Raw genomic sequence first — 12,400 nt, forward strand, 5'->3', positions numbered from 1 at the left:
CTGGCTTTCCCTAATTAATCTACATTTATCCAAGTGACTGCTAATTTTGTCTCAGATCTTTAAAAGCTTTCCCACCACTGAGGTTAAACTGACTGTAGTTGCTGGGTTTATCCTGACACCCTTTTTTGAACAAGGATGTAACATTTACAATTCTCCAGTCCTCTGACACCACCCCTTATCTCTTACTTCCCTCAGCATCCTCAGATGTTTCCTGGTGACTTGTCAATTTTAAATAGAGCCAGCCTTTCTAAAACCTACTTTTATCAATTTTTAGTACATTCTGTATCTCAGTTCCCTCCTCTTTCACTATGACTTTGGCAGCTACTTCTTCCTTAGTACTGTAGCCCTGCCTCATGTCTCCATGTGTAAATCCCCCTTTTGGACCCTAACCAGACCCACCCCTCCTTTTTACTACCGTTTTACTATTTATATGCTTATCAAGGACTTTTGGATTCCCTTCTATGTTAGCTGTCAATCTCTTCTCATATTCTCTCTCTGCCTCTCTTCTTTCCTTTTTCGCTTCCCCTCTGAACTTTCTATATTCAGCCTGGGTCTCATTTGTATTATCAACTTGACATCGGTCATATGCCCCCTTTTCTGCTCCATCTTACTCTCTATCTCTCTCATCATCCAGGGAGCTCAGGCTTGTAGCGTTGTGCTGTGTTTTTAAATGATAACTGCAAGCTTTATATTGGGATTCAACATGAACACTATTTATTGTCTTATTTATCTATATTGTATGATCTCAAGTCCAGGTCTTTTCCTCACTGGTTTATGTGCTCTCTTTGTAAGCCATGTGTTAAGTGTGTCTCTTAAAATGGTGTCTCCCCCTTATATATGTATGATGATGTCATCAGTTGCATCAGTGGCCTGGTCTCTTAAAAGGTATAGTTTCTTAAAGGTAAAGTCACCACTACACTACATTAACCCCTTCTTTTAAATTTAAAGTTTCCCCCTTGTCTTCAAAAATTAATAAGTCCTGTCTAGCTACTTAATCATGCAAAATTATATTGAAAGCACTTGGTTGGACTGAAGTTTGAAACTTGGAGGGGAGAGGTTTCAGGTACATCACCCTCAAGTCCAGATTTTGTTTTCCTGCCTGACTCCCTTCATCTTTGATGCATGACATAGTCTTTAAATCACACAGGTAATCGATGAGGTCTCAATGATCCTCTCTGTGGATCTTGCAGTATCAATCTCACTGTGCTTGATTTAGCTGAGATGCTTCTTGAGTTGTGGCAGGTTTGAAGTCATTGAAGTCGTCTTCGTCTCTTTCTTCTTGAATTGTTTCAGCATAAACTGAAGAAGATTGCATTTCCCTTCATAATGTAGTTTCCTCTCTTCGCTATGATCTTGTTTCTTTTTCTCTGAACTACCGTAAGTACTCTTGCGTCAAATGGTGATCTAATTTTCCATGTTTTCTCTTGCCGAATTAGGACTTTGTTTTCTTCTTTTATCTCGCTATCTTTTGCGTGCAGCCGTCAGTCTGCATGTGTCTTTATCCTCTGTTTTTGACTCTTGTCTCAATCCCTCAAGCTTTCCGTTAAGTGCATGTAGGGTTATGTAGGTGTGAATTGTGGCAGTGGATACTTCGTCATGTCAGGCAGTTCTGTCCTCTGACGGTGTTGATCATGATCAGCTTCAATTCGCTGGCAGTTTCGATTGAGTCTACATGGAACTCAGTCTGACATGTAGACCCATGGGAGGATTTGAGTAACTTGGATCATCCCTAGGACAATAGAGGGGTACCTGGAGAAAATTTTAAATATTGGCTTGTTCAATTGCAGTTTCTGTTTTCTCTGTAACTCGTGGAATGTCAGGGAATCCATTATGTTGACTGTTGCTCCTGAGTTAATTACTGCAGAGATTGTCGAATTGCCTATCAACACATCACACGGGAGCAGGCGTTGGTACTTGTAGTTGCAAGCAACAAAAATCTTCTCTTGTGCTGCGATTATGTAATCTTCCTTCTGGCATTCAACTCTATTAATGTCTTGTGCAGACTTCGATCAGCATACTCTTGCAAAATATTCAATTTTTCCGCAGACTTTAGACTTCTTTCCTCTCCCAGAACAAGTTTTGTAGTGAGGAAATGCACCACTACAGTGATTGCATGTTCGAATGTGATGTGATTGTCTTCGTTGTCCTTGACGTGCTTAGGACCTTTCGCTGAGTTTCCTCTGTGCTCTTATGTTTAGTGTGCATCTCTGGTGAAACCAACCTCTTGTGGCATTTACAGATTCTTTCGACAATCCTGACCTGCCCTCCGGGGTTTCTCATCTTATATTATTTGCCTCTTTCCCTTCTAAAACTTCAGCTTGTCTTTCACTGGCTTCCAGTGTTCTGTCAATATCGAGTAACCTTTGCAAGTTTAATGATTCGTCCTCTCTAAGAGCTTGCCTTCTTAGTCTTGGTGACAGGCATGTAATAATGATCTGGAAAATGATTTCTTTGTCCACTTTTGTGAAGTTGCAATTCTGGCTCAGACTTCTCAGTCTCATTACATAGTGGTCAAGGGTCTCGCACTTATCGGGCTGAATTTTACCAGCCCCTCGACACTGCAGGTCGCGGTGTGGGGGCCGGTAATATGCTGCAGGGAGCGGCCCGCCTCGACCCACGACGCCAAGAAGGGCCCGCCGCATATTACCAGCAGCGGTGGGTCCTCGGTGCAGCCCCCCCACCGCCAGGCAGCAGGCCCTTCATCTCCATATTAAAATTAGGCCTAATGAAATGCAAATTCACCTACCTGCAGGCGGCGGCCGTCCCACTCCAATATTATGGCTGCCGTTCGTGCTCCGCGCATCTTTGGAACTCCATACAGAGTTCCGGGCGAGAACCTGGTGGGGAGTGGGGGGTGGGGGGAGTTATAAAATTGTCAAGGCGGGAGGGGTGGAAGAGCAGGGAAATCAATTTTTATTGTATGTAGGGATGGTGGGAAGGGGTTGGAGGCCAAAAGTTCGAAGGTTCGGGGGGAAAGTTCAGGAAGGGAATAAATTATTTTTTGAGAATAAATTCTACTTAACTGACCATTGATGGGATTGGGGAAGTGCCTCAACATCTTTATTCATTGCTCATAAAACTTCCCAATGACTGCACCTTTAAAAAATTAAAACTACGTTGTAAGGGCTTAAAGCCCTTTAAAAATGGCGCTGGCACCTGTGTGGTGGCGCGGACACTGTTGCCGGGGACGCGGCAGCTGCCCCATTACATCATTGGGGTCAGCCGCTCCGCCCCTCTATTTAAATGAGCCCCCACACGTAATATCAGTGGGGGCTCAGGGACGGCGCATCCACATGGGATGAACGCTGTTTTTAAGAGTGCGCTGCCGCAAACTGCGGCACACTCATAAATTTCAGCCCATCTTATTTTGCTTGCCTGGAGACATAAATTTCATAGTGAGGATTTTCCCTCAGTTAAAAATATCTTGTTAGTGCATTCTTCGCTGCGTCATAATCATCATGGTTTCGGTGTCTGTCAGTGTATCGAAGATATCATCGACTTTTGGTCCAGCATAGTTTAGGAGCAACACTCTCTGTCTTCAGGGTGTATTGATATCGAGTACCACCATTAGGCATTGGAATCCTGCGAGCCATTTACTCCAATGTGGCCTTGGGTTGCTGTCTGCCTCTGGAAAGACTGGAAATTGTTGCACACATATGGTGATTGTTTTCTTTTAATCTGGAATCCTCAACCCAAGTCTCCTGGGTTGTCTGTGTGTTTTTTTTTTAAAGCTTCATTGCCATAAATATGTAGTGTTGTGCTGAGTTTTAAGTCTTCATTAAATGATAACTGCAGGCTTTATATTCGGATTCAACATGAACTCTATTTATTGTCTTACTTATCTACATTGTATGATCCCAGGTCCAGGTCCAGGCCCAGGTCTTTTCCTTGCTGATGTATGTGCTCTCTTTGCAAGCCATGTGTTGAGTGTGTCTCTCCAAATGGTGTCTCCTCCTTATACATGCATGATGATGTCATCAGTTGCATCAGTGACCTAGTCTCTTAAAGGTACAGTTTCTCAAAGGTGAAGTCACCACTACACTACATTATATGGCTTTGCTTGCCCGACCTTTCCTCTTGTGGGACTGTACCTCGACTGTACCTGAATCATCTCCTCTTTAAAGGCAGCCCATTGTTCCGTTGCAATATCATAGAAATTTTATTTTCAGGTCAGTTATAATATTCTCTGTTTAAGTGAACTGTTTAGTTATGAAGCAACTTAAAAAAAAGTAAATCATAAAACTTGCCTGTAATTGCATCTTACTGAATGATAATAAATCACAATAGCTCAGTTGTGATTTAAATAGGTTACTGTTTAACAGCATATATATGTAGATATGTGGTTGAGAAAGATTTACATTTAAATGGTACTTTGATCTCTCAAAAATGTTGCATTCCTGTAACAGATGAGAGGAAAATTGGCACAAATATGTGCTCATGCAGAACACCAAGGTGTTTGGTCATGTTATATACAAGAAATACCTATATAGCATATTAGGTGGAACACAAGAATGGTTTAAACCTGTGGTGAAAACAGTATTGAATATTTGCTTATGCCCAGAAAATATTTTGCACGCCAAACAAAAAAAAACACTCCTTAAAACAAAGAAAAACTGTTTTGAACTTATTCTGAGTTTTTGAAAGTTTACACGAGATAAATTTAGCTTCATAAGACATGACTCTGTAAACTCATTTTCTTTAGTAGGTCCATACTCATGATACACACAAGTTGTAACTCAAAGTATGTAGTCCATGAGCACAAGTTTCATAGCTAACAGAGGTAAATTGAATTCTGTACTCAAACCCTCCAGGCCACAAAGGTTCAGAGGCTCAAAAAGAAATTAGTTCTTATTTATTGTGCCTTTTAGGTTTTAAATAATCAAAGAGAGGTTCAAGCCCTTCTTCTAAAAGGTCTGGCAGTGGTTTAGTAAGAGGGTTACATTTGACATGAAATCCTGTATCTAGCGAATGGCAGGCTAACCTTTCCAGTTCAGTCAGCATGGGGAGGTTGGTGGGAAGATTTTCAATCTCATTATAGTTCACATTGAGCAGCTTAAGGGGTCTCATCAAACAGATTGATTTAGGCAGGAATCGAAGCCTGTTTTTCTCTGCAATAAATATCCTCATGTTTTCCAGTTGCCCAACGCTTTCAGAAATACTTTCAATTTTGTTGCAGCCTATGTGTAAGAAAGTTAATCTTCTCATCCGGTAGACACACATGGGCAATTGCGCAAAGCGATTGTTGCTTAAATTGAGCTTTTCCAGTTTCCACAGGTCCTCCAAGCTCTCAGGGAGAGATGAAAGCGTATTGTGTGAGAGGCTCAGAACCTGCAGCTTTTTGCAGTGGCTCAGTTCTTGTGGTACTTCCTTGAGACAATTCCAATCCACAAACAGAACCTTCAGTTTCTTCAACATTCCAATCTCTTTTGGCAAAGCAGCCAATTGATTGCCCAGCAAATTTAGAACAACCAAATTCTGAAGGTTCTCGATGCCAGGACTAATACCAAGAAGGAAGTTATGTGACATGTTGAGTTTTTCTACTTCAGTTACCTGCCAAGTAATTTTAGGGATTTCAGTCATTTCCATCATTGCTAACCCCAGAGAGTTGTGGCCATAAACAGTCTTCAATTGGCTCCTTAGCTCAGCAACCAAACGTGCTTCTTCCTCTTCTGAAGGCCTTGTTCCTTTCTTTTTTATTGATTTCCTCAGCTCTTCTTTTGAAATTTTCTTTGACACACAAATTCCCATCCTTAATTGCTCACGTTCCGATTAATGTCTGCCAAGGTTTAAGTATTGGCGAGCTGTAAAAGTAAAATTGACAGTGTTCAAGATAATACACCATTGTATGAAGCAAACAAGGTCAGTAAGACTTGTCACAGGGAACAGGAGGAAAGGCAGGAGCTAGATCCTTATGCTGCAGTCTTGAGGGAATATTTTCAACATATGAAAGCTACTTTAGAGGAATCTGCTAGCTGCACATGTGAACTATACTGCACGGTAGACAGGGCTTTCAGATTGCCTTGGATTGAGTGAGCATCTGTGGTACAGTCCCCAACAACTGATGCCATTATGCCAGTGTCAGTATCACTCATGAATGTCCAGACTGCCGAAATCCAGGCATTGGGTATACAATATGACTTACCCTATGAACTGCCTAATGGAAGAGCTGGGACAAATGTGGAGGCACAAGATCACAGACTTTAGGAGTTCTTTTTGTTCGTTCGTGGGACGTGAGCATTGCTAGCAAGGCCAGCATTTATTGACCATCCCTAATTTCCCTTTTGAAGAAGGTGGTGAGGCACCTTCTTAAACTGCTGCAGCCCTTGGGTTTAGGTACACAGTGCTGTTAGGGAGGGAGTACCAAGATTTTGATCGAGCGACAGTGAAGAAACGGCAATATAGTTCCAAATCAGGATGTTGTGTGACTCGGAGGGGAACTTACAAGTTCTCACGTGTCTGTTGCCCTTGTCCTTCTAGGTGATAGAGGTGGTGTTGAAGGAGCCTTTGCATGTTGCTGCAGTACTGGAGTGTGACCAGTGCTATTGTCTCAGTTTTCACAATGATCAGCTCACACTAAAGCCTATGACCAGAGCTGAAATGGAATCTTTGTTGGGAGATGCCACACATTTTCCAACCTGCACCACCAACAGCCAACTCTGTTTTCCACACATCCCACCAACTGCTGAGGTACCTGAGAGCACACAGAACCAGGCCACTTCCCTCCCACCCTCCGGACCACATTCCTCGTCCCCACCAGCTCCCAACCACCTCGCCCGCAGGAGTCACAGGCTGAGTCATCTTGATCCCAGGCAACAGCATCAGGGACTAACCATCTCCCCTTGACATTCAATGATATTACCATCACTGAATCCCCCACTATCAACATCCCAGGGGCTACCATTGACCAGAAACTGAACTGGAGTAGCCATATAAATACCATGGCTACAAGAGCAGGTCAGAGGCTAGGAATCCTGTGGCGAGTAACTCACCTCCTGACTCCCCAAAGCCTGTCCATCATCTACAAGGCACAAGTCAGGAGTGTGATGGAATACTCTCCACTTGGCTGGATGGGTGCAGCTCCAACAACACTCAAGAAGCTCGACACCATCCAGGACAAAGCAGCTTGCTTGATTGGCACACCACCTAAAAACATTCACTCCCTTCACCACCGATGCACAGTGGCAGCAGTGTGTACCATCTACAAGATGCACTGCAGCTATGCACCAAGGCTCCTTAGACAGCACCTTCCAAACCCACAACCTCTACCAACTAGAAGGACAAGGGCAGCAAATGCATGGGAACACCACCACCTGCAAGTTCCCCTCCAAGTCACACATCATCCTGACTTGGAACTATATCGCTGTTCCTTCACTGTCGCTGGGTCAAAATCCTGGAACTCCCTCCCTAACAGCACTGTGGGTGTACCTACCCCACATGGACTGCAGCGGTTCAAGAAGGCAGCTCACCACCACCTTCTCAAGGGCAATTAGGGATGGGCAATAAATGCTGGGCTGGCCAGCGACGCCCACATCCCATGAATGAATAAAAAAAAACCTCAACTGCCAAACCCCCAGTCCCAGACCTGTTATCGGGGTCACACCAGGTAGAAACAAAGATAGAAAGTGGAGTGGTAGGCAAGGTGGAGAAAGGGTTTAGAGGTAGTTAAATAGAACTGTCTGCATGTAATTAAAGGCTATTAGAGCACTGCAAGTTACTGCTCGGAGATCTGTTTCATTTTGTTATGATAATTTGTAGGAGTTTTTCAATGTTTTGAGGTCATATTGATTAATGTTGAATTTGATGACTCGGTCTACCTCTTGGAGCAGTGAATCTGCAATCTGTGGCTATATATTGTAATGTTTATCATGTTTTCTATTAGGCCCTGTGATGTTTCTAATACGTGGAAATTGTGGGCTGTTATCACTTTTACAGTGGCAGGGAGAGCAGAACCAGCTGGCACTGTGGCTCCAAGTCTTCTCCTTGGAGGTCACAAATTTCTCTGACCTCAGCTTCCATATGCACTGATCTCTGATGGGTTCAGCTTGTACTCCAGAGCTTTTAGATGCAGTCATGAGGATATAGCCTTATCATCCTGGCATCCAACATTATTCCTGTTCATCTTCTGCCTCCTCCTCCAGGGAGCATAGATAAATTGGGAACATAGGACAGACTAGATGATAAAAGACCAAGGTTCATCTTATTCACCTTCTACTGTGCTGTAGTCGCATGATATGATAATGACATTGTTGACTAATATTGCAATAAATTTCTATCGATTAATCTGCAATAGACCTAGCCATGATGCCCCAGTAGTGGAGAGCTTTGGGAACCATAAGTCACCTGTTCCTTCCGAACTCGCTCTTCTTATCACAACATGTCTTTAAGTACTCAAGTAAAATGTTGTTTTCTGAAAGGGCTTTGTAAGGCACATCATTAAGTCCAGTATGATGGCTTGAACATCAAAACGCATTGGTTTTGTGACAATTCAACAGAACAGAAATATGTCTCGTCATAAACAATTAAACCGAGCCCAGGGCACATAAATAAAACTTGCAAGATTATTCATAAACTCCTCCTACTAATCAGTCATGTTCCTCTCTGATTTTACAACAGGATAACACATTCATATCTTGAAATGTATTAATATTTTAAAACATTATTATGTCAATGATATAATGCAGTTTTATGCAGAGAATAATACACACCTGGAGATAAGAGGCAATAATGTCACCAAGGGAGGAAGTAAACTTGGGGTTACCATTGACCAGAAACTGAACTGGACCAGCCATATAAATACTGTGGCTGCAAGAACAGATCAGAGGCTAGGAATTCTGTAACGAGTAACTCACCTCCTGACTCCCCAAAGCCTGTCCACCATCTACAAGGCAAAAGTCAAGAGTGTGATGGAATGCTCTCCACTTGCCCGGATGAGTGCGGATCCAACAACACTCCAGATGCTTGCCACCATCCAGGACAAAGCAGCCCACTTGATTGGCACACCATCAGCGACTGTAAACATTGACTCCCTCCACTGCTGGCGTACAGAGACAGCAGTGTGTACCATATAGAATATGCAATGCAGCAACTCGCCTTCAAAAGCACCTTCCAAACCCTCGACCTCTACTACCTAGAAGAACAAGGGCAGTAGACACATGGGAACACCACCACCTGTAGGTTCCCCTCTAAGTCACACAACATCCTGACTTGGACTATACCGCTGTTCTTTCACTGTAGCTGGGTCAAAATCCTGGAACTCTCTCCCTAACAGCACTGTGAGTGTATCTACACCACATGGACTACAGTGGTTTAAGAAAGTGCCTCACCACCATCTTCTCAAGGGCAATTAGGGATGGGCAACAAATTTTGGCCTTGCTAGCGATGCTCACATCCCATGAAAGAAGAAAAAAAAGTAATTGCTAAGCATCATCTGAACTCTTTGGCAATATGAGCCTCCTAATCACTTCTAGTCTCAATTAATCTTTACGCTTATTGGTACTTCTGTTCCCCTTCAGCATGTTGTTCTGTCACAGTAGGTGTGACTCAGGAGACTCTGAGTAGTTGTTATGTCATGAGATCCAAACTAAAGGATCAACAGTTCTGATACAATATCTGTAAGGTTATCTAGTGATAATCAATGATAGATTACAATGTGCACAGTGGCCATTCGCCCTCCCTTTTGCGAAACAGTGGGAAAATCTCACTGTGTTAAAGCTTCTATATAAATGCATGTTTCTGAAATAATCTAGAATCATAGAATAATACAGCACAGAAGGAGACCATTTGGCCCATCATGCATGTGCCAGTTCTTTGCTGGACCTATTCAATTAGTTCCATACCCTTGTGCATTTTTTCCTTCAAGTGTTTATCCCAATTCATTTTTAAAATGTTACTATTGAATCTACTTCCATCATCCTTTTAGGCAGTGCATACAACAGTCCATACAACTCAACGTATAAAAGAAAATCCTCATATCATCGCCGGTTCTTTTGCCAATCACTTTAAATCTGTGTCTTCTAGTTATCAACTCTTCTGCCATTGGAAGCAGTTACTCCTTATTTCCTCTCACAAAACCATTCATGATTTTGAACATCCCGATCAAACCTCCTCTGAACTTTCTCTGTTTTAAGAAGCACAACCCCAGCTTCTCCAGTCTCTCCAAATAACTGAAGTTCCTCATCGCTGGGACTGAGTAACTCTCTTCTTCACTCTCTCCAAGACCTTGGCATCCTTCCTAAAGTGTGGTGCCCAGTCATCTAGGCAGTGTCTATAATGTAGACCTAAATTTGCAACATTACTAGATATTTAACCCGGAAGGACAACATCATGACCGTCATCTTTGATGGTACATGGCAATGATAATTAAAATATCTATTAATTATTTTATTTTATTTTCCCAATTTTCTCCCCTGCTTTCCTGAAATTCCTAGCATGGGCTTTCAAGGGCAGTGCATCTCTCCCCAAAGGCACAAGCAGCAGATAAAATTAGATGCAAATCCCCAGAGGCTTCCCTGAACAATTAGCCACGAATTGACTGTAGGGTGTGCCTATTTAGATCTCTTGCCTGTAGATTAATCACAGCTTCATTTTAGCAGCTAAACATCAGAATGATATTCTTGATTGCTCTTAAGCAATACCATGAGGCAGTTTTCACCCTGAGTCATGTATATTTCATACCTGTACATTTTTTTATCATGATAATCAATGAGATTATACTTTAGCCAAACTCCTTGGAGTGTTACTCATGATGAGTTCAAGGATCCACTGAACTGTTTGTGCCATGTAGGGGGTGATACTGGGTCACTGATGTACACTGACTGAATAAGTCAAACTTTGTTTGTATTAAATGGTCTCTGGTGCTTCAGGATCAAGTTCCCTGACACTGTCCATTATTGTATGCAGAACACACATTCCTTTACCCAAAAATCTAACTGTTTATTCCTCACCAGTTTTAAGGCTAAGAATGCACAGCATTCACCCTCCCTTTTGCAAAGCAGTTGGAAAATCTCACTGTGTTAAAGCTTCTATATAAATGCAAGTTTCTGAAATCATCTAGAATGGTCACTGTGCACATTGTAATCAATCATTGATTATCACTAGGTCACCTTACAAATATTGTATCAGAACTGTTGATCATTTAGTTTGGATCTCATGACATAACAACTACTCAGAGTCTCCTGAGTCACACCTACTGTGACAGAACAACATGCTGAAGGGGAACACAAGTACCAATAAGCGTAAAGATTAATTGAGACTGGAAGTGATTTAGGAGACTCATCTTGCCAAAGAGTTCAGATGATACTTAGCAATTACTTTTTTTTCTTCTTTCATGGGATGTGAGCATTGCCAGCAGGCTATCCATTTAGGTTAGATATATGAGGGTATAAATTACACAATTTTATATTGTGTAGTTCCAGCTGAAATCCATTGAGGGGAGGGGGCAAAAATGGAGGGAACCCAACTCCACCAGATTTCTTCCTCATGTTTAATTCTGCAAGAGGTCCTGATCCGATGGGAGTGGGCAGTTTCCTGATGTACTATAGGAAGTAATTGTCTGGCGCACCATCCCTTTTGGGAAAGGAGGAGGGGTAGCCCTGATAGTAAAGGATGACATAAGGATATTAATAAGGAGCAACCTGGCCTCAGAATATCATGAAGTAGAATCAATTCGAGTGGAAATTAGGAATAGCAGGAGTCAGAAAACACTAGTGGGAGTAGTTTACAGGCCTCCTAACAATAGTTGTATTATTGGACAGAACATTAAATGGGAAATTATTGGAGCTTGGAACAAAGGTAACATATTACTTGTAGGGGACATTAATCTGTATATAGACTGGGACAATCAAATTGGCATCAGTGGCCTCGAAGATGAATTTGTAGAATGCTTTCTTGACAGTTTCTTGGAACAATACATTGTAGAACCGACTAGGAATAAAGCTATCTTAGATCTCTTATTATGTAATGAAACAGGGTTATCTAGCAATGTCGTAGTAAAAGACCCACAAGGAAATAGTGATCAGAATACCATTGAATTTCATGTTAAGTTTGAAAATGACACATTACAATCACAAACAAAAATCTTAAACTTAAACAAAGCCAATTACAAAGGTATGAGGGGAGAACTTGTTAAGGGAAGATCTTGTTTGACTATTTTTTGAGAGGTAACAAGGAAGATAGATGAGGGTAGTGCAGTTGATGCGGTCTACATGGATTTTAGCAAGGCTTTTGACAAGGTCCCACATAGCAGACTGATTTTAAAAAATCCCACAGAATCCAGGGAAATACAGCAAGATGGATACAAAATTGGCTCAATGGCAGGAAACAAAGGGTAGTTGTTGACTGGCTGTTTTAGTGACTGGAGGGCTGTTTCCAGTGGCGTTCCACAGGGCTCAGTACTGGGTCC

At 42.2% G+C, this 12,400-nt stretch overlaps 1 protein-coding gene across 1 annotated transcript; it reads right to left on the minus strand.

Moving 5' to 3' along the window:
* Positions 1–4,848: 4,848 nt before the first annotated feature.
* On the minus strand, positions 4,849–5,748 carry LOC137369528 (leucine-rich repeat-containing protein 30-like). The gene has a single exon (XM_068030797.1). It carries the CDS (start codon positions 5,746–5,748, stop codon positions 4,849–4,851), a length of 900 nt encoding a protein of 299 aa, XP_067886898.1.
* Positions 5,749–12,400: the final 6,652 nt, after the last annotated feature.

The sequence above is a fragment of the Heterodontus francisci genome, chromosome 5 (genome assembly GCF_036365525.1).
Source record: "Heterodontus francisci isolate sHetFra1 chromosome 5, sHetFra1.hap1, whole genome shotgun sequence".
Classification (NCBI taxonomy): domain Eukaryota; kingdom Metazoa; phylum Chordata; class Chondrichthyes; order Heterodontiformes; family Heterodontidae; genus Heterodontus; species Heterodontus francisci.